The 27,930-nt window shown below is 41.6% G+C and overlaps 1 protein-coding gene across 1 annotated transcript; it reads right to left on the bottom strand.

Annotated features, from left to right (window-relative positions):
- Nucleotides 1-8,037: 8,037 nt before the first annotated feature.
- LOC126155078 (ankyrin repeat domain-containing protein 65-like) lies at nt 8,038-25,025 on the bottom strand. Its single transcript, XM_049916206.1, has 2 exons — nt 24,240-25,025; nt 8,038-8,070 (listed from the first exon to the last, which is right to left on the bottom strand). The coding sequence occupies exons 1-2, from the start codon at nt 25,023-25,025 to the stop codon at nt 8,038-8,040; spliced, it is 819 nt and encodes a 272-aa protein (XP_049772163.1).
- Nucleotides 25,026-27,930: the final 2,905 nt, after the last annotated feature.

Genomic DNA, 27,930 nt, shown 5'->3' with positions numbered 1-27,930 from the left:
GCTGATGACCACAATGTTCAGCGCCCTAAACACACAACAACAAACAGTCTCTGAATCACTTTCGTTTTGTGGATTATTTTTTGTATTTGTTTATGTATGGTCAAACACCAACGAATTGTTGACAAACTCTCGAAACCTGAAAAGAGACTAAGACGGGAAGATAGTGGTTCCGCTTAAAGGAAGACAAATGAAGAAAATGAGTAAAGGTTCTTTTATGGTTGAAATACATGTTATTGTTGGGCACAGCAGTTGTGTTATATTAGCTATGGAAAATGAGCTTTACTTACTCGTATCATCAAGAACCAGGAAGTTGACCAACAGCCAATGGAAAGATATATGTATGTAATGAGAGAGGACAAGGGAAGAGAAGGTTACAGTTTAATAGCTGGTTGATAGCGAGGTAATTCGAGACAGAACACCAATCAAGTTTAGACTATGTACAAAGCATTTGTAGTTGACGTAACTGCACTAATAACCCTGACATTCGCCTTGTGTTACTTAGCCGAACTGTGGAATAATGTGAATCAGGAAAACTGTACATGAATTATAAACTGACTCAGCGTGTATGCGTTTCACGCGACTTAACTGAGGCGCCACTTAATTGTCACCGAATAAAAGGATAAGAGAAATGACAAAACTGTGAACAAAAAGGATATAGAGAGCATGAGGAAAAATTAGCACTGGAATAGGCTTTCGAAACTGGTCTAAGTTTCAGAGGGCTTTCCATGGCGTCAGTGGAAATGTTTATGGACGTTATCATATATGTAATAGTAGCATAAGTCCTTAACAGGAGACAGCACAAAGTAGAGAAGCGTAATTAACGTGGCGGGGATAACATCAACTGCAATGTTTGATACTGATTTAGAAGTCACTCAGCGAATGCAGTGTTGATTCCTCATAAGGTCAAATGTTAGACGGTTTCTGGAAGATACTCTAGGTCTGAGGAATATGTAAGCTAACCTAACCCGTATAAAAGAATATTTTTGTCGTTCTGTGGGGATCAGTAATGTGTACAGGTCATCTAGGTAGAACGGCTCGCACGCTTTGTGTTGGGTTTAGGTGCTCTGAGGCGAACCCAGGAACTGTGGCAGCGCAAACAAATTAGTGACACACGAATATGCACATTATTGCGCGGCGATACTTAAGTTGTACAGCAACTCGCTGGATGTGCCTGCGGATAGATACAACTACGCAGTGGCCTTCAAGGAACGTGATACTGAATGTAATGTCAACAACGCTATGTCCGTCCACGGCGCCACACTACCAAACACTGTAGTTAACACTTGTCCCTATGCGAAGGCTCTAGGCGACTCCACTTGTAGAATAACTCTCGCAGGCTGATATCCATTAAAAACTGTAGCAACGAACTGCAACCCTGGAACTCTGTACTAGAAAGGTCGTGCGCAAATGCCTAACATGAACCGTCCGTGGCCGCCGTTTGTCAGAACGCGGAAGTCCATCGCATTGGCGGCGGCGCGGAGATGATGATTGCGCTGCGCTTGTGGCTGGCGCCGAACGTCGAAGCGCCGCCGGTGGCCCAAGTCGGAAACTTTCAGCGCGCCAGCTCCGGTTGCGTCCACTGGCGAGGACACAACAATCAGAACGATACAGTCGATTCGCTATTCTGTTGTTTGTTAAGCTTGAACTGTGATTTCTCGGTTAAGATTTTGTGGGCGCGTAACATGGACTGCAGGAGAGACTTGCTTGTGTCCTGAGACTTTAAGCTCCTGAATCTGAAAGAAGTTTACTGAAACCAGAAGGTGGGTCCTGACAAGGGAACATTCCCATCGCACCCCCTCAGGTTTAGTTATAAGTTGGCACAGTGGATAGGCCTTGAAAAACTGAACACAGATCGATCGAGAAAACAGGAAGAAGTTGTGTGGAACTATGAAAAAATAAGCAAAATATACAAACTGGGTCATCCATGCGCAAGATATGCAATATTAAGGGCAATGTGAGGCGAAGAGCTCCGTGGTCCCGTGCTTAGCGTGAACAGCTGCGGAACGAGGGGTCCTTGGTTCAAATCTTCCCTCGACCGAAAATTTAACTTTTTATTTTTAGTTTATGTGAAAAACTCTTATGCTTTCATCACTTTTTTGGAGTGATTATTACATCCACAAGAAAACCTAAATCGGGCAAGGTAGAAGAAACTTTTCACCCATTCGCCAAGTGTACTAGTTAGGTGAGTCGACAACATATTCCTGTCATGTGACGCACATGCTGTCACCTGTGTCGTATACAAAATATCAGACGTGTTTTCCTGTGGAGGAATCGGTTGACCTATGACCTTGCGATCAAATGTTTTCGGTTCCCATTGGAGAGGCACGTCCTTTCGTCAACTAATCACGCGGTTTTGCGGTGCGGTCGCACAACACAGACACTAAACTTATTACAGTGAACAGAGACGTCAATGAACGAACGGACAGATCATAACTTTGCGAAAATAAAGAAAGCAAAATTTTCAGTGGAAGGCAGATTTGAACCAAGGACCTCTTGTTCCGCAGCTGTTCACGCTAACCACGGGACCACGGCGTTCCTCACCCCACATTACCCTTAATATTGCCTATGTTACGCATGGACGACCCAGTTTGTATATTTTGCTTATTTTTTCATAGTTCCACACAACTTCTTCCTGTTTTCTCTATTGATCTGTGTTCAGTTTTTCAAGGCCTATCCATTGTGCCAACTTATAACTAAATCTGAGGGGGGTGCGATGGGGAGGTTCCCTTGTGAGGAAGAAGATATAGACTTTGCCTCTGCCAACTGCCGGCCAAGTACAATCCGCCAAAGACCGCACCGAACGACAACGGACCGAAGCCTACTCGGAAGGCAGAAGAGCAGCTCTGGCCCACTTGGTATAGATGGCTGTCTTAGACAGGGAACGTCGTTTAGTGAACTCTTAGAAGTGAACAGACAGTTGTTGTAAATTCCATTTATTATGTACTGAGAAGTTTACCCACCATTATTTGCACTTAGTCATTGAGGGCATTTTTGTGTTATACAGGGTGTTTATAAATGAATATCGGGGTTTAAACACTTTATAATATTTATTACTAAACTTGCAGTTATAAATGATATATCAAATGAAAGAGCAACTCAAACAGTTTTACCAAGAACCTTATAAATGTTCAATGTGAGCGGCATTTGTCACACGACGCACATCAAGTCTATAGCCGAGTTCTTCCCAAACATTGATAAGTGTGTCTTCAGTTATTGTAGCAACAGCTGCTTCAATTCGGTTTCTTAATTTAGGGAGGTCTGCTGGTAGCGGAGATACGTGCTCACGACTCTTCATGAAGCCCTGAAGGAAAAAATCGCATGGCGTTAGGTCGGGTGAACGTGGAAGCCATGCAAAGCGAGCCCCGTCATTGCGCCCCTTGCGGCCTATCCAGCGCTTGGATACAGATTGCAGCAGAAACATTGCGCGCTGCGCATGCGCACTGGTGCCAAACACAAATGTTTGAGTTTCTCTTTCATTTGACATAACTTTTACAACTGCAAGTTTAATGCAATAAATATTATAAAGCGTTAAAACCCCTATATTCATTTAGAAACACCCTGTATTACATGCAGTGCTGCAGGCTTTACTATTCAACAAGTCACAAAGACTAGTAAACCTTTTTAGCTCTTTTGTGTGACTTGGTTACTGATTTGTTGGAGTGTTGTAAAGCGTTCTCCTATCCTGTTACCTGACCCTGGGACATAGCTGTGTAATAGTGGCAGGGAGAAATTGTCTCAGCAGTGTACTACACCAGAAGCCGTTTCTCGATCTCAACAAACTTTACAAAACTGGCGACGAGGTTTACAAAAGTGTATACGAGGTAATGTCTGTAAATGTATTACTATGAATTCAATTCTTGTATGAGGGTTTGATATTCAGAAACAGGGCTGAAATGAATAGCACAGAAGCGAACTATAATTAGTACTGACTCCCATGTCAACTTCTTTTCTTAATTGCTTTAACCAGCATAGCTGTGGAGAAAGTGTATGCCAGAAAAACATTGTCTTTGTTCATTTGGAGTGATTACTCCTAGAACAGAATTGTTACCTGGATTACATGGATGAAGGCAGCAAATGTTCTTTCTTCGATCACTCACAAGAAAGGAGAGATTTAGATGGGTCAGAGAAATTCCTCAAGTAACTGTACGATGGTAGGACACTTGATTATCTATAAAACTGAGCAGTGTAAACCTGCAAGAGGATTTTTCCAGTGAACGAAAATACGAGCGGCGTTCAATAAGCAATGCAACACTTATTTCTCGGCCATTTCAGTTGAAAAAAATGCGGTTTTTTTTTGTGGAACATAGTGGAATATTCCCGCTTCAGCCCTTGTAGTTTCATGAAGCTCCTATATATGGCAGTGCTGTAGTACGTAGCCTTCAAAATGGCGTCCGTAATAGAAGTGCGTTCCAAGCAGAAAGCTGTCATAGCGTTTGTTTTGGCGGGAAACGAGAGCATCGCTGATACTCATGGGCACTTAAAGAATGTACGAGGTGCAGTCAAGTTCTAAGGCCTCCGATTTTTTTTCTCCGGACTGGAAAGAGATAGAAACATGCGCATTGTTTTAAAATGAGGCCGCGTTCATTGTCAATACGTCCCAGAGATGGCAGCACCGTACGGCAGATGGAATTTTACCGCCAGCGGCGAGAATGAGAACTGTTTTAAATACTTAAAATGGCGATGTTTTCCTTACTTGAACAGCATGCAATCATTCGTTTTCTGAATTTTCGTGGTGTGAAACTAATTGAAATTCATTGACAGTTGAAGGAGACATGTGATGATGGAGTTATGGATGTATTGAAAGTGCGTTTGTGGGTGCAACAGTTTAATGAAGGCAGAACATCGTGTGACAACAAACCGAAACAACCTCGGGCTCGCACAAGCCGGTCTGACGACATGATCGAGAAAGTGAAGAGAATTGTTTTGGGGGATCGCCGAATGACTGTTGAACAGATCGCCTCCAGGGTTGGCATTTCTGTGGGTTCTGTGCGCACAATCCTGCATGATGACCTGAAAATGCGAAAAGTGTCATCCAGGTGGGTGCCACGAATGCTGACGGACGACGACATGGCTGCCCGTGTGGCATGTTGCCAAGCAATGTTGAGCGCAACGACAGCATGAATGGGACTTTCTTTTTGTCGGTTGTGACAATGGATGAGATGTGGATGCCATTTTTAAATCCAGAAACAAAGCGCTAGTCAGCTCAATGGAAGCACACAGATTCACCGCCACCAAAAAAATTTCGGGTAACCGCCAGTGCTGAAAAAATGATGGTGTCCATGTTCTGGGACAGCGAGGGCGTAATCCTTACCCATTGCGTTCCAAAGGGCACTACAGTAACAGGTGCATCCTACAAAAATGTTTTGAAGAACAAATTCCTTCCAGCACTGCAACAAAACCGTCCGGGAAAGGCTGCGCGTGTGCTGTTTCACCAAGACAACGCACCTGCACATCGAGCTAACGTTACGCAACAGTTTCTTCGTGATAACAACTTTGAAGTGATTCCTCATGCTCCCTACTCACCTGACCTGGCTCCTAGTGACTTTTGGCTTTTTCCAACAATGAAAGCAGCCGTGCTGCTATTGCCTCAGCGATTTTCCAGTGGTCAAAACAGACTCCTAAAGAAGCCATCGCCGCTGCCATGGAATCATGGCGTCAGCGTTGTGAAAAATGTGTACGTCTGCAGGGCGATTACGTCGAGAAGTAACGCCAGTTTCATCGATTTCGGGTGAGTAGTTAATTAGGAAAAAAAATCGGAGGCCTTAGAACTTGACCGCACCTCGTATATGTAGAGCTGTCAGTTAACACTGTCACTGTCATCATCGCGACGAGGTCCCGCAAACTCGTCCGATCTCTCGCCCCCACGTTCACACACAGCTGCTCTGCATCCTGCAATGACTGGACACTCACATTCGAAGTGGTCGACTGATCGCAGTCAATAACCTCGCTGCACAACTGGACGTCTGTGTTTGTAGTGCTGATAGACTTGTCCACTAGTTGTAGTACTCGAAGGTGCGTGCCCGCTGTGTGGAATTGCTTGCGCTTTACGAGGGAGGCCAATTGTGACAATTTTTCCTCTAACATCGTCACAGGCAATGAAACATGGATTAATCACTTCGAACTGGAAACAAAACGGCAATCCATGGAGTGGCGACACGCAACCTCTCCCACGAAGCAAAAGTTAAAAGCCGCACCCTCAGCTGGAAAGCTCATGGCTACTGTCTACTGGGACTCTGAAGGGGTTATTCAGTATGATGTTTCAACGGTCAAATATGAAGTTATTGTGCTATCGTCAGGAAACTGAAGAAACGACTACAGCGTGTTCGTCGCCACAAAAATGCGTACGAAATTCTCCTTCTCCATTACTACATGAACATTTTTGAAAATTTACACACACATAGGAGTTAGAGGTGACCTTTGCTCTGCGAAGATGCGCACCTCACGCGAAGAGGACAGTAGATAGATAACTGAGCTGTGGTGTTAAATGTGAACTGTCGAGTTTTGGATTAGTAACGGTAACCAGGAAACAATGGAGATTACTGAGAATTATATTATGGATTAAGCGAAGATTTATTATGGAGAGAAAAAGAATTGATTTTTACGTTGGGACCATTATACGTTGTGGAGAATGGATTACAGGTAATTATTAAGTTTATTTCATTTGCAACAACGTTTGGTAATGTAGCATTCTTGATTCGTCAGACATCCAGATCAGGAATCTTTCTGCTTCTCTTTTTGTTAGGGTTTATCAATCATTGTGAGAGGAACGGATTTAAGAATTAAATTTTGGAATTTTTTTTAAGGAAAGATTATACATGTGAAGTTTTGTTTTTGTAATTTTTGGATTATAACTATGTGATTCCAGAAAAAACTTGACTTTTATTGAAGTTTCATTAAATGTTATTAGGTAAAATGATATGAGAGTACTGTTAAGTTCATTTAACGTAGATCCATTGTCCACATACGGAGGATCAAGGTATTTTCAATTTATTTAAAACCATTGTCGACTAAAAATGATAGAAATGTTTTCAAATAACGCGTTGCACCTTTGCATATCTCAGTAGTTAGATTTTGCAGCTGTGTTATCGAGACGCGCTGTAACTACGAGAGCAGTTTGTACGGCGTTATCTAGTGCGACCCAGGTAAGCCAAATAGTGTTAAAAACAGGTTATTTCTTTAATTAAACCGCAGTGCAAGTTTCAAAGTAATCAGTTTTTCCTCAAAGTTCGTGGTCAGATTTTGTGATAATTTCAGACAGGACATGATTTTCATAGAATTCTCGCGATTGATTATTGTCATCAACAGTTAACGTTTCGTAAGCTATCAGTTTCAAGATCTGGTGTACGCACCATTCAAAACAGGAAAACGTGGCGACATTCCTTCTAAATTCGGGCGATGAGGAATTTTTCGAATTTTTTTTCTTCAATTAGTCAGATAAAGCACACTGCTCACGATCGCTGTTTACTTGTAGTTTTGTCTTGTTGCTATGGTATTTGCTAACTATTTGTGTTTTATTACAACTCTTGGTATAATTTCTGAAAATTTCTTTATTTATTTAGTATATTTTTCTTTGCTGTTATAATTACCATGCTACGCAGCACAGTAAATAACATGTCGCGTAGCAGTCATTTGCAGACAGTCAACATGCAAAATTCAAGCAATAACAATACCTTAAATTTTGGTGAGTCATTAATACTACAGAGACTAATTCAGACACAACAGCTTTTTGAGGTAGGTGCACTATCCAAGACAGGTTAATATGAATATGGACAATACGCAGAATTCAGATGGCAACATTTTTGCGAACTTAAATATTTCGTTTGATGATGAGACGCGAGACTCGAGATTAAAAGTATTAAGATTCAGCGCAGTCTGACTGTATCACCACACAGACGACACAAAAGTTTTCGGAACACAGCAGTGAATGAAAAGACAGACGAACAATCAGTTCATCACACTACAGTTAGCACGCGCAGGAAAACGAACTTTCACTTATGCTTCTCCACTTATCAAAAGATAGTAACTAGCAAATAACTATCAAGTCACCTCGAAACAAAATAAACAAAATACCTGAAACACAATTACAAGAAAACAATAAAATACTTGAAACAAAACAAAAAAAGCAATGAGTCTATTGTATTCTCTACGAGAACGGAAGAGACAAAGGCACAGGTACAACGTCAGTTTTCTCAGAGTGTGGCTGAGATTGACACAAAATTTAAAGAAATTACGCATAGATACCGAAAAGAGAAAGCTTCAATTATTGACATAAACTATTAAAGTAGTTCCATGCGCCTCAGCCGCAAAACCGCGATGCAAATCACGAAAGCATTCAGAAAAGATACAGTCTTCGGAAACAAGCGAATGAAGGTGACATCAGAGCAAAAGAACAATTTGAAACATTGAAAGCGCAGATCGACGAGTTTGCAAACGAAGTTGGGGAAATCGAAGTGAATATAGACGATCACTCAGTAGACACACAACCAATACAATTTAAAGACATCGAAGAATTTCAATCTTTTCAATCCTTAGAACCTTTTAAAGTAGGACGGAAAAAGGTAAACAAACAGCACAAACAAGAAATCAATACAATACGCACACATCTAGCTGACACTGAAAACCATTTGACGCAAGAACAAGGTTCACATGGTTTTAGTGAGAGCTATAAGGAGCGAGAAATATATTTTGTGTAAGAACAACATTTTTGCTGACTGAGATATGAAAGGGACTTTGGAAATGAACGGGAACATTCACATGCGTATTGCCGCGCGGGGTAGCCGTGCTGTCTAGGGCGCCTTGCATCGGAGGTTCGAGTCCTCCCTTGGGCATGGGTGTATATATTTTCTTAGCGTAAGTTGGTTTAAGTAGTGTGTAAGCCTAAGGACCAATGACCTAAGCAGTTCGGTCCCATAGGAACTTACCAGAAATTTCCAAAAAAATTTCACGCACGTATTTGAACCGAAAGAACTTTAATGACTTAACAAGACACGACGGATTTGAGTACAAACATTTTTCATCGGTCAGAAAGTTTTTAAGTTTTTCGCAATGGCATCAATGATCTTGCGTCCACCAGAATGGATCCAACAGTTTAGCTTATCTTTACCACTAGTATGGCCAGTGACACACAAGTTAAAAAATATTTACAGTTTTTTGGAAGGTGAACCAGCTATGCGGATGTGACACGTAGCAAGACAATGCTTTTCTTTACCGGAATTTCAAAAGTAATTTCTCGCAGCATACTGGTCAAGAACTATGGTTGATGTTGTTGATGTTGTTGTTAGAGACTGGTTTGATGCTGCTCTCCATGCTACTCTATCCTGTGCCAGTTTCTTCATTTCCAAGTAGCTACTGCATCCTACATCCTTCTGAATCTGCTTAGTGTATTCATCTCGTGGTCTCCCTCTACGATTTTTACCCTCCACGCTGCCCTTCAGTATTAAATTGGTGATACATTGATGCCTCAGAATATGTCCTGCAAATCGATCCCTTCTTCTAGAGAAGTTGTGCCACAAATTTGTCTTCCCCCTAATTCTATTCAGTACCTTCTCATTAGTTACGTGATCTACCCATCTGAGCTTAGCATTATTCTCTAACACCACATTTCGAAAGCTTCTATTCTCTTCTTGTCTAAACTATTCATCGTCCACGTTTCACATCCATACATGGCTACACTCCATACAAATAGTTTGAGAAACAACTTCCTGACACTTAAATCTATACTCGATGTTAACAAATTTCTCTTCTTCAAAACGCTTTTCTTGCCATTGCCAGTCTACATTTTATATCCTCCCTACTTCGACCATCATCTTTTTTTTTTTTTTTTTTTTGCTCCATGTATAGATTGAATAACACCGGGGATAGGCTACAACCCTATATCACTCCCTTCCCAACCACTGCTTCCCTTTCATGCCCCTCAATTCTTATAACTGCCATCTGATTTCTGTACAAATTGTAAATAGACTTTCGCTCCTTGTATTTAACCCCTGCCGTCATCAGAATTTGAAAGAGAGTAGTACAGTCAACATTGTCAAAAGCTTTCTTTAGGTCTACAAATGCTAGAAAAGTATGTTTGCCTTTCCTTAATCTATGTTCTAAGATAAGTCGCAGGGTTAATATTACCCCACGTGTTCCAACATTTCTACCGAAGCCGGACTGATCTTCCCCGAGGTCGGCTTCTACCAGATTTTCCATTCGTCTGTAAAGAATTCGTGTCAGTATTTTGCAGTCGTGACTTATTAAACTGATAATTTGGTAATTTCCACACCTGTTAACATCTGCTTTCTTTGGGATTGGAATCATTATATTCTTCTTGAAGTCTGAGGGTATTTCGCCTGTCTCATACAGCTTGCTCACCAGATGGTAGAGTTTTGTCAGAACTGGCTCTCCCAAGGCTGTCAGTAGTTCTGATGGAATGTTTCGACTTAGGTCTTTCAGTGCTCTGTCAAAATCTTTACGCAGTATCGTATCTCCCATTTCATCTTCATTCTCTCCATTTCCACAATATTGTGCTCAAGTACATTCTTTGCTTAGAACTGGGTTTCCCTCTGAGCTCTTGATATTCATGCAAGTGGTTCTCTTTTCTCCAAAGGTCTCTTTAGTTTTCCTGTAGGCAGTAGCTATCTTACCCCTAGTGATATATGTTTCTACATCCTTACATTTTTCTTCTAGCCATTCCTGCTTAGCCACTTTGCACTTCCTGTCGATCTCATTTTTGAGACGTTTGTAATCCTTTTTGCCTGCTTCATTTACTGAATTTTTGTATTTTCTCCTTTCATCAATTACTACTAGCCCTCGTCTTTTTATCTACTTGATCCTCTGCTGCCTTAACTATTTCATCTCTCAAAGCTGCTCATTCTTCGTCTACTGTACTTATTTCCCCTGTTCTTGTCAGTCGTTCCCTGATGCTCTCGCTGAAACTCTCTATAACGTCTGGTTCTTTCAGTTTATCCAGGTACCATCTCCTTAAATTCCCACCCTTTTGCGATTTCTTCAGTTTTAATCTACAGTTCGTAACCAATAGATTGTGGTCAGAATCCATATCTGCCCCTGGAAATATCTTACAGTTTAAAACCTGGTTGCCAAATCGCTGTCTACTGTTATATTATCTATCTGAAACCGTCCAGTGTCTCCAGGCCTCTTCCACGTATACAACGTTCTTTCATGATTCTTAAGCCCAGTGTTAGCTATGATTAAATTATGTTCTGTGCAAAATTCTAACACAAGGCTTCGTCTTTCATTCCTTATCCCCATTCCATATTCACCTACTAGTTTTCCTTCTCTTCCTTTTCCTACAATCGAATTCCAGTCTCCCATGACAATTACATTATCGTATCCCTTCTCTATCTGAATAATTCCTTTTACCTCATCATACATTTCTTCAATCTCTTCTTCGTCTGCGGAGCTGGTTGGCATATAAACTTGTACAATTGCGGTACGCGTGGGCGTCGTGTCTATCTTGGCTACAATAATGCGTTCACTATGGTGTTTGTAATAGCTTATCCACGCTCCTACAGTTTATTCGTTATTAGATGTACTCCTGCATTACCCTAATTTGGTTTTGTGTTTATAACCCTGTATTCACCTGACCAGAAGTCTTCAACCTCCTGCCACCGAGCTTCAGTAATCCTCGCTATATCTAACTTTAACCTATCCATTTACCTTTTTAAGTTTTCTAACCTACCTGCCCGATAAAGGGACCTGACATTAAACGCTCCGATCCGTAGAACGCCAGTTTTGTTTCTCCTGTCAGGAACTACACAGGACAAATTCCTCAGTTTGCCAAATTTTGAAAAGTCATAATTTGCAAGCTTAAAGTAGGTCTTCGAGCACGTGGTACGACAGAACCAACATTTGACAGAATACAATCAATGTGCTTTAATCCAACTTCGTACTTCTAAACTTCCAAGATCTTTACGTGTTTCTTTGATGACAGGACATCAGAATGAAAACATCACTGCATTCCGTGACGTTTTACAATAGCTTGCGATTCAAGAATTCGAATATACATACATAAATAGAAACTTTCATCTGGACAACAGCAATTAGAATGAAAATCGGAATAGGAGACAATCCACATCATTCAGTGACAACGTAGACAAAAGTATCCAATAGTGCCTGAAGCACTATCAGGGACGTAACATTTTCAGTAGACCATCACAATACGACCAGCAGCAAAATCCAAATTTTTATCGTAACGGCCAGCACTTTTCATAATTCAAGGGGCAGCAACATAGTAATTTTGGAAACAGTAACCTACAAAGCAATAACAATATGCATATGCAGAACCATACAATCACAACTATCAAGATAACAGACAACAAAACTACAATTTGCGAGAAAACGATAGATACGGGAATAGGAGAAATGAAAGTTAAAGACAAAAGCAAAATTTTGTTTTGAATGAGTCGGGTGGTCGTTTACACCAACGACAGCTTAATTCTAATAACGCAGAACGGAGACGATCTGTTCAAATAGTGGCATCCTATTTCCAAGCTATGAGACAGTGGCAGACAACGATGACAAGAGGAGAATACTACAGCAGGTCCACTAAAAGAACAATGTACTACCAATTCCACCGACAGTACTGAAAATATCATTTGTTTGGGAATCATCAGGGATATGTTGTTAAAAAGAAAAGAAGCTTAAAAACAAATTTATCATCCAGTCATCAACATACAATTAGGCATTAGGCATACGTAGTTTCAACGCAATTTTAGATTCAGACTCTCCATTTTCGGTAATTAGTGATGAAGAATTCAATTAATGTAAATCATATGAATCTTGCTCTACTTTACCATTACATAGAACAAAGCCCTTATAATGAGCCATTACACGCTGTTCAAAAATTTTTGTGGGGTCACCGTATGCTCCATATTCGATTTTGTTCAGGGTTCTGCCAGTTCGAATTGCATCCCAATCGTCTCAAATGTACAGCCTTTTTATTTTTCGGAATTTGCAGCTTTCATAAGAGGTTCGAACTCCATTGTCCCAACACATTAAAAGAACAGAATCACTACTTATGCCGATGACATACTTGTTGCTGGGGAAACCTGGTACCAACATAACAGCGTCTTGAACCTATATTGCAAACATTTCAAATCATGGAATTGCGGTAAATGTAAGCAAGTCTGAGTTTGGAAAATCGTCTATTAAAGTTTTAGGTCATATTATTTCAGCTTCTGGTATTGATCCCGATACAGAGAAACTTCAGGCCATTCGCGACGTAACAGTTCCTGCTACTAAACGCCAAGTTAGAAGTTTTTTAGGCCTTGTCAATTTTTCTCGCTGTTTCTTTCACTACAAAGCTCTCAACAGTCTAACGCTATGTCAGATAAATGGTAAGAATCGATATTGTTTTTGGGACGAACGAGCACAGGTATTTTATAAATTGAAACAAGCTTTATTAAATGTACGCTTAGTTTCTCACCCGAATTTTCCGAGCGTTGTGTGTCCCGAGGACATGCAGCTCTACTGTATGATTAAATGATGATGGCGTCCTCTTGGGTAAAATATTCCGGAGGTAAAATAGTCCCCCATTCGGATCTCCGGGCGGGGACTACTCAGGAGGACGTCGTTATCAGGAGAAAGAAAACTGGCGTTCTACGGATCGGAGCGTGGAATGTCAGATCCCTTAAACGGGCAGGTAGGTTAGAAAATTTAAAAAGGGAAATGGATAGGTTAAAGTTAGATATAGTGGGAATTAGTGAAGTTCGGTGGCAGGAGGAACAAGACTTTTGGTCAGGTGATTACAGGGTTATAAATACAAAATCAAATAGGGGTAATGCAGGAGTAGGTTTAATAATGAATAAAAAAATAGGAGTGCGGGTTAGCTACTACAAACAGCATAGTGAACGCATTATTGTGGCCAAGATAGACACAAAGCCCATGCCTACTAGAGTAGTACAAGTTTATATGCCAACTACCTCTGCAGATGATGAAGAAATAGATGAAATGTATGACGAGATAAAAGAAATTATTCAGGTAGCGAAGGGAGACGAAAATTTAATAGTCATGGGTGACTGGAATTCGTCAGTAGGAAAAGGGAGAGAAGGAAACATAGTAGGTGAATATGGATTGGGGGGAAGGAATGAAAGAGGAAGCCGCCTTGTAGAATTTTGCACAGAGCATAACTTAATCATAGCCAATACTTGGTTCAAGAATCATAAAAGAAGGTTGTATACCTGGAAGAATCCTGGAGATACTAAAAGGTATCAGATAGATTATATAATGGTAAGACAGAGATTTAGGAACCAGGTTTTAAATTGTAAGACATTTCCTGGGGCAGATGTGGATTCTGACCACAATCTATTGGTTATGAACTGCAGATTGAAACTGAAGAAACTGCAAAAAGGTGGGAATTTAAGGAGATGGGACCTGGATAAACTGAAAGAACCAGAGGTTGTAGAGAGTTTCAGGGAGAGCATAAGGGAACAATTGACAGGAATGGGGGAAAGAAATACAGTAGAAGAAGAATGGGTAGCTCTGAGGGATGAAGTAGTGAAGGCAGCAGAGGATCAAGTAGGTAAAAAGACGAGGGCTAGTAGAAATCCTTGGGTAACAGAAGAAATATTAAATTTAATTGATGAAAGGAGAAAATATAAAAATGCAGTAAATGAAGCAGGCAAAAAGGAATACAAACGTCTCAAAAATGAGATCGACAGGAAGTGCAAAATGGCTAAGCAGGGATGGCTAGAGGACAAATGTAAAGATGTAGAGGCTTATCTCACTAGGGGTAAGATAGATACTGCCTACAGGAAAATTAAAGAGACCTTTGGAGAGAAGAGAACCACTTGTATGAATATCAAGAGCTCAGATGGCAACCCAGTTCTAAGCAAAGAAGGGAAGGCAGAAAGGTGGAAGGAGTATATAGAGGGTTTATACAAGGGCGATGTACTTGAGGACAATATTATGGAAATGGAAGAGGATGTAGATGAAGACGAAATGGGAGATAAGATACTGCGTGAAGAGTTTGACAGAGCACTGAAAGACCTGAGTCGAAACAAGGCCCCGGGAGTAGACAACATTCCATTTGAACTACTGATGGCCTCGGGAGAGCCAGTCATGACAAAACTCTACCATCTGGTGAGCACGATGTATGAGACAGGCGAAATACCCTCAGACTTCAAGAAGAATATAATAATTCCAATCCCAAAGAAAGCAGGTGTGGACAGATGTGAAAATTACCGAACTATCAGTTTAATAAGTCACAGCTGCAAAATACTAACACGAATTCTTTACAGACGAATGGAAAACCTAGTAGAAGCTGACCTCGGGGAAGATCAGTTCGGATTCCGTAGAAATGTTGGAACACGTGAGGCAATACTGACCTTACGACTTATCTTAGAAGAAAGATTAAGAAAAGGCAAACCTACATTTCTAGCATTTGTAGACTTAGAGAAAGCTTTTGACAATGTTAACTGGAATACTCTCTTTCAAATTCTGAAGGTGGCAGGGGTAAAATACAGGGAGCGAAAGGCTATTTACAGTTTGTACAGAAACCAGACGGCAGTTATAAGAGTCGAGGGGCATGAAAGGGAAGCAGTGGTTGGGAAAGGAGTAAGACAGGGTTGTAGCCTCTCCCCGATGTTATTCAATCTGTATATTGAGCAAGCAGTAAAGGAAACAAAAGAAAAATTCGGAGTAGGTATTAAAGTTCAGGGAGAAGAAGTAAAAACTTTGAGGTTCGCCGATGACATTGTAATTCTGTCAGAGACAGCAAAGGACTTGGAAGAGCAGTTGAACGGAATGGACAGTGTCTTGAAAGGAGGATATAAGATGAACATCAACAAAAGCAAAACGAGGATAATGGAATGTAGTCAAATTAAGTCGGGTGATGCTGAGGGAATTAGATTAGGAAATGAGACACTTAAAGTAGTAAAGGAGTTTTGCTATTTAGGGAGTAAAATAACCGATGATGGTCGAAGTAGAGAGGATATAAAATGTAGACTGGCAATGGCAAGGAAAGCGTTTCTCAAGAAGAGGAATTTGTTAACATCGAGTATAGATTTAAGTGTCAGGAAGTCGTTTCTGAAAGTATTTGTATGGAGTGTAGCCATGTATGGAAGTGAAACATGGACGATAACTAGTTTGGACAAGAAGAGAATAGAAGCTTTCGAAATGTGGTGCTACAGAAGAATGCTGAAGATAAGGTGGGTAGATCACGTAACTAATGAGGAGGTGTTGAATAGGATTGGGGAGAAGAGAAGTTTGTGGCACAACTTGACTAGAAGAAGGGATCGGTTGGTAGGACATATTTTGAGGCATCAAGGGATCACAAATTTAGCATTGGAGGGCAGTGTGGAGGGTAAAAATCGTAGAGGGAGACCAAGAGATGAATACACTAAGCAGATTCAGAAGGATGTAGGTTGCAGTAGATACTGGGAGATGAAGAAGCTTGCACAGGATAGAGTAGCATGGAGAGCTGCATCAAACCAGTCTCAGGACTGAAGACCACAACAACAACAACCAACAGCTCGAAGACATCCATGTTCTTTCCGCTTCCGAACGAAATTACTTAGAACTTGAACCATTAGCTGACGTTCGGGATTTTACAAAATTTCGATATTTTTTTTTTGGCAAACATACAAAAGTACACACAGACCGCCGTGTGTTACAATTTCTTATGACCTCCAAACTTTCTCGTAATCGCTTGGGCAGATCGGCATTATGTTTACGTGAATTTCATTTCAATGTCATACACATTCCTAGAAAAGAGAATATTGTTGCTGATGCTTTTTTACGATCTCATGGTGGAGCACAAATTGGTTCATCCACAGAATTCTGTCGGTCCAGTTTCAGCCTTCAATACATACAATAGGTTGCTTTAGAAAATTATGTTTCTTCTTTTTTAAAGGACAGTGCGAAAGAAGAAAATAAAAATCCCGTATGGACGAATATCAACCAGCTGTGGCGAGGCACAAACAACTCGACAGTTAGGCATTATTGTTTGGTTAATAACAACATTCTCTTCAAACGTTTGAAATCTGACAGCGGTTCGTGGCTTTTTTGCAAGCCAAATAATTTGGGCAACAAATTAGTTTGGCACATTCGCCTTGGTTATGCACACACTAAGGAGTGAGGAAATTTCTTTACATTCTTTGTCAGACCTCTTACTTTCTCAACGTGGAAAAAACACATCTGACATGTTCTGACCAAATGCAAACTCTATCAAAAAGCTAAAACATCCACCAGTTAAAATCATTCCAGTTAAATTACGTCATTAGCAGTCACAGACCTGTTATAGACCCGTTCCAACGAGTAGATAAGGTTTTTCGCATATTTTTGTAGCAGTGGAACTCACATAAAAATTTCTCTCTTTTACACCACTTCGTAAAGAGACTGCGAGAAGTGTTTCTGCAGTATTCACCAAAGATTCTTAAGAGAAGCTGGACATGTCGACAAAGTTATCTCTGACAATGGACTTCAATTTCGTTTGGTTCTTTGGATGTGTACAAAGAAAAATAGAGACATTACACCCATTTTCATTTCCCGCTATAGCTCCGGACACTGCAAGATTATGTCAGTTAAATGGTAAAAATTCATACTGGTTCTGGAACGAACAAACACAAAAGGAATTTGATAAATTGAAACAAGCTTTACTAAATCTACCTTTGCTTTCTCATCTTCGCGCGTTTCGTGCATCGTGACTGACAGCTCCAAGCTTTCGTATTTCAAGAAACAAAGGAAAACGGTGTTATTTTTGTTAAGTGCACCATGTGTTTTTCAACCCATTTGAAAGAAACAAGAGAGATAAAGGAAAATTAAGCAGATTATACTGTAACAAAAAGCACTCAGAATGGAACAGGTATATTCAAATCTTTCAGAACACCATAAATTCATTAGCTTATGATGCCATTTCTCTCTTTCTACATTAGGTGATGGAAAATAAACAAGTCATTGAAATAGCCCTTAAGAACAAAAAACAGGCAACACAGAAGAGGAAACGGCTACAGAAGAGGAGATCCAACGATAAAGAATTCAAAGTAGGTGGAAAGGTTTTAGTTCGCTCTCACCAGTAATCATGTAAATCAAAGAACAAGTTTCAAAACTACTTCTTAATCTACAGTCGACCACTCCGTGTTCGCCGAATAGTTCACCTGAATGCGACTGAATTCGTAACACTGTCTCGTGACCTACACCACTTTTCCAACGTAAAACATTTCGTAGAGTAATTATTTCGGCATTATTTATATTGTCTGTCAGTGCACATTTGCTTGCATAGTCATGTTGTAACACATGCGATTTTCGCACTGATGGATGCATTGTTGTAAATATGTACACTACTGGCCATTAAAATTGCTACACCAGGAAGAAATGCAGATGATAAACGGGTATTCATTGGACAAATATATTATACTAGAACTGACATGTGATTACATTTTCACGCAATTTGGGTGCATAGATCCTGAGAAATCAGTACCAAGAACAACCACCTCTGACCGTAATAACGGCCTTGATACGCCTGGGCATTGAGTCAAACAGAGCTTGGATGGCGTGTACAGGTACAGCTGCCAATGCAGCTTCAACAAGATACCACTGTTCATCAAGAGTAGTGACGCGTATTGTGATGGGCCAGTTGCTTGGCCACCATTGACCAGACGTTTTCAATTGGTGAGAGATATGGAGAATGTGCTGGCAAGGGCAGCAGTCGAACATTTTCTGTATCCAGAAAGGCCCGTTCAGGATCTGCAACATGCGGTCGTGCATTATCCTGCTGAAATGTAGGTTTTCGCAGGAATCGAATGAAGGGTAGAGCCACGGGTCGTAACACATCTGAAATGTAACGTCCAATGTTCAAAGTGCTGTCAGAGCGAACAAGAGGTGACCGAGACATGTAACCAATGGCACCCCGTACCATCACGCCAGTTGATACGCCAGTATGGCGATGACGAATACACGCTTCCAATTTGCGTTCACCGCGATGTCGACAAACACGGATGCGACCATCATGATGCTGTAAACAGAACGTGGATTCATCCGAAAAAAATGACGTTTTGCCACTCGTGCACCCAGGTTCGTCGCTGAGTACACCATCGCAGGCGCTCCTGTCTGTGATGCAACGTCAAGGGTAACCGCAGCCATGGTCTCCGAGCTGATAGTCCACGCTGCTGCAAACGTCGTCGAACTGTTCGTGCAGATGGTTGTTGTCTAGCAAACGTCCCCATCTGTCGACTCAGGGATCGAGACGTTGCTGCACGATCCGTTACAGCCATGCGGGTAAGATGCCTGTCATCTCGACTGCTAGTGATACGAGGCCGTTGGGATACAGCGCTGCGTTCCGTATTACCCTCCTGAACCTACCGATTCCATATTCTGCTAACAGTCATTGGATCTCGACCAACGCGAGCAGCAATGTCGCGATACGATAAACCGCAATCGCGACGGTCTACAATCCGACCTTTATGGAAGTCGGAAACGAGATGGTATGCATTTCTCCTCCTTACACGAGGCACCACAACAACGCTTCACCAGGCAACGCCGGTGAACTGCTGTTTGTGTATGAGAAATCGGTTGGAAACTTTCCTCATGTCAGCACGTTGTAGGTGTCGCCACCGGCGCCAACGATGTGTGAATACTCTGAAAAGCTAATCATTTGTATATCACAGCATCTTCTTCCTGTCGGTTAAATTTCGCGTCTGTAGCACGTCATCTTCGTGGTGTAGCAATTTTAATGGCCAGTAGTGTAGAAACTAAGTCATGGCCATTTTATCCTGTATATGGGTAGATCGTAATTTTTACTTTCCCTTACATAAAATAGAAAGGTTGACTATTTCTTTGTATATCTCTTTCTTTATGCATTTTTGTTCATATAATGCACTTCACTGCTGCGGATATAAATTACCATGTCATTAATAATAAAACTTTCTAGTGGCATGTGTTACACAAAGATTCTGGCAAAAGTACATTGCAAAAAAGATGCAGCAACTTTTAGTCGAGTAGAAATGCGTAACGCCATAAAACCGTGAGTGTTGGATGGTAACATCGGCTACTGTGTAAAGTAATGGAATTTTTCTTATAGGCTGACATAGTGAATTATGCAATAATTGAACTACATGTAACAAATATTGTACAGTACTCATCTGTGGAACGGGTAGAGAATTTTTGGTTGGATTTAACATCTTTTGTTACTAATCGGAGGTGGTTTCTTATTTTCAGCATAGATAATAATACGGAGTAAGAACTATGAGTACAATATTGTATGAGCTCATTTTTAGTAATATATAGTATCTGACAGAGGTAATTGTCAGTTTACTGTGTTTATTAGATGTCATGATGAAACGGATGATTTTGCAGATTTATGAATGATATATTTTAGGAGACATGTTTTAAGATTTCTGAGGGTATACAATGAGGTCAGAGACTGGGATTACGTGATGATCTGCTTGTAGTAGGTACTTAGAGTTGTGGCTAAGTAATTTTTGTCTGGGGTAGGAGATTTCTTATGAATGTAGACGAGAGGTGTCGGGTAATTTGCTACTTCATCTCATACACTGTGATGAGAACTTTTAAGCCTGTAAGCATTTTTCAGTGTTGGTGATGATATTTATGAGAGATTACACTTCTGTTCTTGTAGTTAACTTGACAATTGCTTAGTTTTGCTTCTTCTAATGAATTTTCTATCTTGCTTAACGTTAATGACAAGTTTTGCTTTCCCAGCTCAGCGTAGCAGATTTAAATGTGTTTACTAGCCATTTAAAATAGCACAACTATTGTTTATTTCATTTATGTGTAGCTGTAAGACATTCTTTTGGTACTACTTTGTCTTTCTTGCGTTTGGGGCATGTTAAGAATTTTTAGATGATAATGATTAGCTGACAAGTGCATAGAATAAGCATATGTGGCCACATTTTCACTTTCATTATATTATGTGACGGACTGACGACTGAGGGTATAATGTAATTAATTTCTTTTGACAGGTACAACAATAAATGTGTGCTTAAACCTTTATGCTCTTCCCCCATCCACTTTCCTTCTGAATAGTTGATCGAGCTAGAAATTTTTGTAGGAGGTAGATATATATTTTGTGATTACTGTATACTGTAAGTAAAACAACTTTAAGAAAACTTTTAGTTTTGTAACTGTATTTTGACAGATATGTATATGACAATGCCATGGTTTTTATTCTCAATTCATGCCTTATGTGTATACAAAGTTTTACTAATGTTTTCTTACCCAGAATACTGTGTAACACTGATGCAAAGAATTTCACTTATATGTTACTATGTAACCTTTATAGTTATTTTTCAACTTGCTACATACTGTGGACTGGTATTGAATGCCACCAACGAACTCAGTCTCTTATGGAACCTTACTTTAGGTATTTGCGTAACCATGCAGTAACACAAACACATTTCAGTTTTTGTTCTAGTTTATGTATTTATTCATTTGTAACAATGTTTGTCCAGTATGTATTAGGCTAACTCGGAATATTCATGGAAACATTTAAGCATGCTCTTCCGCACTGTGAGACACGTTTACAACGGATGGACGTTTTGTTTTTACAACAACGATATGTTGAAGGGCACTACAACTAGATTTATGCAATTATTTCACAGGTATTTGGTGAATTAAAGCTACGTTTCCGACAAACTATTGAACTTTACAGTACTGTTGTGAGAGACATTGGCTCTGAGCTATCAGTGGAATGTTTATGGACCAATAGTGTATCCTCAGAGTCTACTTCAAGCCTCCTCGCAAATAAACCTGTACAATGATGCAAGTTATACAGTGTTTACGTACTGAGTCTTCGACAAAACATGTTTACTTCAAGATTGACGTCGACGAGTTTTCTTTAGTGCAGTACTGGATACACTCAAGTTAACAACGATTTTCACTGAATACATATAATTTAACAATAGCAACACTGTTTTTGCAATAGTATAAAAAATGTGAAATTTCACCGAAGTTTTGTTTTCATCTTTCCGACGCACCAAATTTCTTAACTGAGGACTCACATTCTAGGTGCAGAGTAAAACAATCAATGGATTACCATGTATGATATTACCTTTTTTGTTTTCTTATTGGTGCTTTGAACACGCTGAGGTTTATGGGACAGTTGGTGCGCCTGTGGACAATCATTTAAACCAACTTGTAAGACACTGTTGTGCACCTGTGCACAAGGACTACGAGTGCGCTTGTGAACGGAAGTTGAAAACGATATGTAATTGCCGTAAATCATCTTATCTTTCTATGCTATTACAGTTATCACTTCTTTAATTCTACTGATGTTCTTCGTGTTTTAACTTCGTAAGTTAATTTTACTGTCTAATATTTGTTAATTGCAAACCTCATCCTGCAAAATTCTGTCCAGAGAGGCCGAGGGATAGTAAACGGGGTGTAAATTTTCTTAGGAATTTTTCTTGATTTGGACGTCTGGAATCGCGCTGGTAAGTTTTGAATTGTTTAGACATGCGCTCGCAGGCTCGGCAAAGGAGCTGCACAGCACAGAGGAGTTAGTGGTGATCTTTGCTCTGCGAAGACGCCCAATAGAGCTATCTGTTGATCGCGAGGAGAGAAGAGGAGCTTCGGTGATAGACTGAACAGTCGAATTTTGGTTTAGTAACAGTAAGCAGCAAACCATGGAGATTTTGCGAAATTGTATTGTAGATTAATGGAAGATTTATTGTGGGAGAAAAAGAATTGATTTTTAGATTGGTACAATTATACTCTCTGTGAAGAATGGATTACCGGTAATGATTAAGTTTGTTTTATTTGCAGCAGCGGCTTCATAATGCTGCATTCTTGGTTCGTTAGACATCCAGATCAGGAATATTTTCGCTTTTCATTTTTTGTTAGGATTTATCGATCATTGTGAGAGAAATGGATTTAAGAATTGTATTTTGGAATTTTGTTCAAGGAAAATTTTTGTAATTCTTGGATTATAATAACGTCGTTTTAGAGAAAGTTTAACTGTTACTGAAACTTCATTAAATGTTATTAAGTAAAATATAATGAGATTGCTATTGAGTTCATTTAATCGACAGTCATTGTCCGCATCGCAAGAGTCCATTAATTTTCGATTTATTTTAAAGCATTATCAAAAATTATGAACCGAGAATGATAGCAATGCTTTTAGAGAATGCATTGCACCTTTGCGTATCTCAGTAGTTACATTTTGCACCTCTGTTATCGAGATGAGCTGTGGCTTCGAGAGCAGTTTATGTGGCGTTATGTAGTGTGGTCCAGGTAAGCCAAATAGTGTAGAGAACAGGTTCATTATCAAACAGGACATGGTTTATCCCAGTTCTCACAGTGGTGTGGATTTCTCTATGCATTCTCGCAGCTGGATTTTGTCACCAACATTTAGCATTTACGCATGCTATCAGCTTTAAGACCTGTATTCATCCCATTCAAAGAAAAAGCTGGAAGCTTAGCATCTAACAGACAATTTAACATTAAAAGAGCAATCGACATTACACATCCACTGCCACCAACATAAATTTAAGCAGACAACTTTCAAACGCAAGGCCTCACACAAGTTTGCGCACCCAAGAGAAATTCAAAAGATTCCATTTGGCTGTTCTTCCTCATCCAACTACAGCCTTGGTTTCGCACCATCAACTTCCATCTGTTTGGCGCAAGTAAGGATGCACTCGGCAGGAAGCAGTACATGGATGATGTGGAAGATGTTGATGCAGCAAAACTTGCTCTGACGTTGACCGGTAGAGTGTTACCATGGGGTAATGCAGGTCCTCCCAGTAAGGTGGAGTAAGTCAGTCGCATTGATCAGAGATTATGGTGACATCTAGGATTTTGTATCCAAAAGAGTGGGGAATCATATGGTGAGTTGGAAGTCTGAAGAAGACCATCCTGCTTTCAGAAAAAAATGTGTTGTATTGCTTATTGAACACGCCTTGTAGTTGCTGATTATGATGAGATGTTGATAGTTGTAACTGCGAAATTATCTCATCACAATATTTCTATCACATATTTTAATGGAAGATTTCTTTATTGTTTATTCAGGCGTTACAGAGCTATTATTTTAAGATTGCTTTTGGTTGGTTATTCTAAGAAGCTTCGCATATCGTATCCACGAGGACTTCTGAGCGCGGGATGGCCACAACAGGTATTGCTTTTCGCACGGAGTGGTTGTGTGCGAGGTCCAGAAGGGCGCTGATGAGCCCGTTGTGGCCGAGCAGCCTGGCCACCTGGGCGGCGGTCCTGCCGGCGGCGTCTGTGGCGTCGGTCCTGGCGCCGGCGGCGACGAGTGCGGCCACGGCGTCGGCGCAGCCCCTGGCGGCGGCGCGCAGCAGCGGCGTGTCGCCCTCGGCGTCGCGAGCCTCCACGTCGGCTCCCGCGGCCAGCAGCTCTCGCGCCACCCCCAGGTTTCCAGCGCGCACCGCGTAGTGCAGAGGCGTCGAGCCGCTCGAGTCGGCCGCGTCCACGTCTGCGCCGGCCTCCACCAGCGCCTCTGCGGCCCCCGGGCAGCCCGCGGCCGCCACGGCGTGCAGCGGGGTGTCGCCGTTGGCGTCGCGGGCGTTGGGGTCGACGCCGGCTGCCAGCAGCGTCCTCACTGCCGTGCCGCTGCCCTTAATCGCCACGCAGTGCAAGTCGCTCCACCCGCTTCCCCAGCTGGAAGTCTGCTTCAGTGCGAGGCGCACTCCCTCAACGTTGCAGCTTTCGGCTGCCAAGAGCAGCTGTATCTTTACCAGACAGCGAGAAACGCCCCTGTCGTACAGCGCCATCAGGACACTTGTGTGGCCACCTTCGCAGGCGAGGTGCACAGCGGTGTTTCCTTCTGAGTCCTGGCTCTCTGGGTCGCTGCCGGCGTCCAACAGCAGCCTGAAGGCGTAGACGCTGCCACTGGCGGCGGCGGCGTGGAGGGGCGTACGCCCGCGGCCGTCTCTCACCTCGCAGTCGGCGCCCGCCTCCAGCAGCAGCCGTACCGCCGCGTCGCGCCTACTGGCTGCAGCCACGTGCAGCGGCGTCGACCCACACCCGTCCAGGCGCGCCGACGCCAGCTTCGCGTCCACCGACAACGCCAGCCTCAGCAGCTGCAGGTGTCCAGCCGTGCAGATATCCCGCATCAGCGAGGCCGCGGTCTCTCTGATGGACAGCCGTCTCTTCGTGACAGTCAGATCCTTTGGAGACATGCCGCCTTGCAGCATTTTCTCGATCCATTCCCACGAGTCAGTCTCCTCTGCGAAGCGTACAGGGGTCCATCTGAATACCTCCTCTACTGTCCTCTTCTTGCTCGTCATTTTGGCGCGGCACTCCTGGAACAATGATATTTTAGAGATGAAACGTGCACAATGTGGCAGCTGTTTTAGATTTGTGACAATTTAGCCGAATTATCGTTTCTCTCCACTACAACTAAATTAATAAATTAAAGAAACATCTATATCTACAGCTACATTCATACTCCTCAAGCCACCCAACGGTGTCTGGCGGAGGGCACTTTACATGCCACTGTCATTACCTCCCTTTCTTGTTTCAGTCGAGTATGGTTCGCGGGAAGAATGACTGCCGGAAAGCCTACGAGCGCACTCGAATCTCTCTAATTTTACATTCGTGATCTCATTGGGAGGTATAAGTAGGGGGAAGCAATATATTCGATACCTTATCCAGAAACGCACCCTCTCGAAACCTGGACAGCAAGCTACACCGCGATGCAGAGTGCCTCTCTTGCAGAGTTTGCCACTTGAGTTTGCTAAACATCTCCGTAACGCTATCACGCTTACCAAAAACCCTGTGACGAAGCGCGCCACTCTTCTTTGGATCTTCTCTGCCTCCTCTGTCAACCCGACCTGGTACGGATCCCACACTGATGAGCAATACTCAAGTATAGGTCGAACAAGAGTTCTGTAAGCCACCTCCTTTGTTGATGGACTACATTTTCTAAGGACTCTCCCAATGAATCTCAACCTGGCACTCGCCTCACCAACAATTAATTTTATATGATCATTTCACTTCAAATCGTTCCGTATGCATACTCCGAGATATTTTACAGAAGTAACTGCTACCAGTGTTTGTTCTACTATCATATAATCATACAATAAAGGATCCTTCTTTCTATGTATTCGCAATACATTACATTTGTCTATGTTAAGGGTCAGTTGCTACTCCCTGCACCAAGTGCCTATCCGCTGCAGATCTTCCTGTATTTCGCTGCAATTTTCTAATGCTGCAACTTCTCTGTATACTACAGCATCATCCGCGAAAAGCCGCATGGAACTTCTGACACTATCTATGCCTGTAACTCACCACTGGCATCTTACTATCCACTGAGTGGCAGCGAATGGAGGGTTACTTGCTTCTACTAGCGGGATCTTCTTTAGATTATTATTATTTCTTTCGTTCCAGCCTGCTATGACGCCATATCCTGTCCACATACGCTCTTATTTTTCTTTGGCGACGTAACCTTCTCTGAATAGTTTTGTCCGTTATTAGAAATAGATTTAGGCCCATCTAAATTTTAGGAACAACTCCTTCACTGATTGAATTTATTAAGGTCGCAACGGATAACGCAATGGTATTCTATGGGGCAGTCAGAGAAAGCTACGTACCGTTAGCTAAACTTGAGGCAAGCACTTTGGATTTTAAGAGCGTAATCATCAATACCACAAATGTGACACTATTTTCAGATGTATTGAAAATAAATTACGATCACAGAAATAGCTTTAAATGATAAAATATTTATTTTTGACTAATATTTCGCAAGTTAACAGTAATCTTTTTGTGTTTAATAGATGGACAATACATTCTTGGTACATTTATATACGATCCTATGGCTTTCTCATACGAGAATAACAAGCCACGTTGGCCTTAATCTGTAGACTCGTGTGGGGTGGGAAACTCTAAGGAGCACGTGGTCACTGCTCAAATTTGTAACACAGACATTCATATGACTAATTCACACGGCAAACAAAATGTCGACAGCATTTATTAGTGGGAAGAATTGTATGCACGTTGTGGCTGGCATCGAGCAGGACTTTGGTGGCTGCATATCTTTGCGTGAAGTGCTTGGAATCAAATCGATTCATTTTGCCGAATATATGTTCGGTACAGTTTTACTGATAGTTTAAAATGTCCCGCACAAATAAAATAATATGGCAAGCAGTAACTTCTAAGGTTTGGGCTGCGCTTTGAGTCTATAGACCGCGTGGTCGTGCCTAACGGAAATCACATTATTATGACACTGATTAACTAAACCAAAAATTGTCACCGTAACCTAAATGGTAATTAAAAAAATGGCTAGGAGAAGAAATTGTTGAGATTAACAAATTATTATTAACAGATTCAAATACCTTTTGTCCCTTGTTCGACACAGACGTTCTGAGGGAATGTCTGGTCGCTTACCTGTCTTCAGAACAACTCAACCTTCGCACTCTCTCTGAACCGCCCTAGGTGGTGGGGAAGGCCCATGACCAACCTCTGCTAGGAAAACGTTTTGCTTTACTCATCTTTGACCAAGCCCTCCTGTTCCTGCTCTCTGCCTTCCACCGACACCGTTTAGGTTCGTAGAAGATTAAGAAACCCATCACTTTTCTGGTTCGTCTGCTACTGCATTCAAATCATTCACACTTGATCACACACTTTCAGGAAAGCTGAAAAATGGAAATCAGGACTCAGGACGTGAAGATAAGAACGAAAAAAAGAAATATGTAGACCAAAAAATGGTTGAAATGGCTCTGAGCACTATGGGACTCAACTGCTGTGGTCATAAGTCCCCTAGAACTTAGAACTACTTAAACCTAACTAACCTAAGGACAGCACACAACACCCAGCCATCACGAGGCAGAGAAAATCCTTGACCCCGCCGGGGATCGAACCCGGGAACCCGGGCGTGGGAAGCGAGAACGCTACCGCACGACCACGAGATGCGGGCAAATATGTAGACCCATATTGCTTCTACAGGCATGCGGTTGTTGGGGCTGAGATTAATTAGTTGCATCACTCATTTTTTTAATCATGTAACGACACCTATTGTGA

Source organism: Schistocerca cancellata, chromosome 2 (assembly GCF_023864275.1).
Source record: "Schistocerca cancellata isolate TAMUIC-IGC-003103 chromosome 2, iqSchCanc2.1, whole genome shotgun sequence".
NCBI lineage: Eukaryota > Metazoa > Arthropoda > Insecta > Orthoptera > Acrididae > Schistocerca > Schistocerca cancellata.
This window is presented reverse-complemented; position numbering and strand designations above follow the sequence as displayed.

What these genes read in the sequence shown, in the direction of transcription:
- LOC126155078 (XM_049916206.1), bottom strand. Translation starts at nt 25,025, where the DNA reads ATGCGGGATATCTGCACGGCTGGACACCTGCAGCTGCTGAGGCTGGCG. An exon ending in ACACGCCGCTGCTGCGCGCC is followed by an intron (nt 8,071 to 24,239) that starts GCCGCCAGGGGC and finishes ATTGTGTTTCAG; the next exon opens with GTATTTTGTTTATTTTGTTT.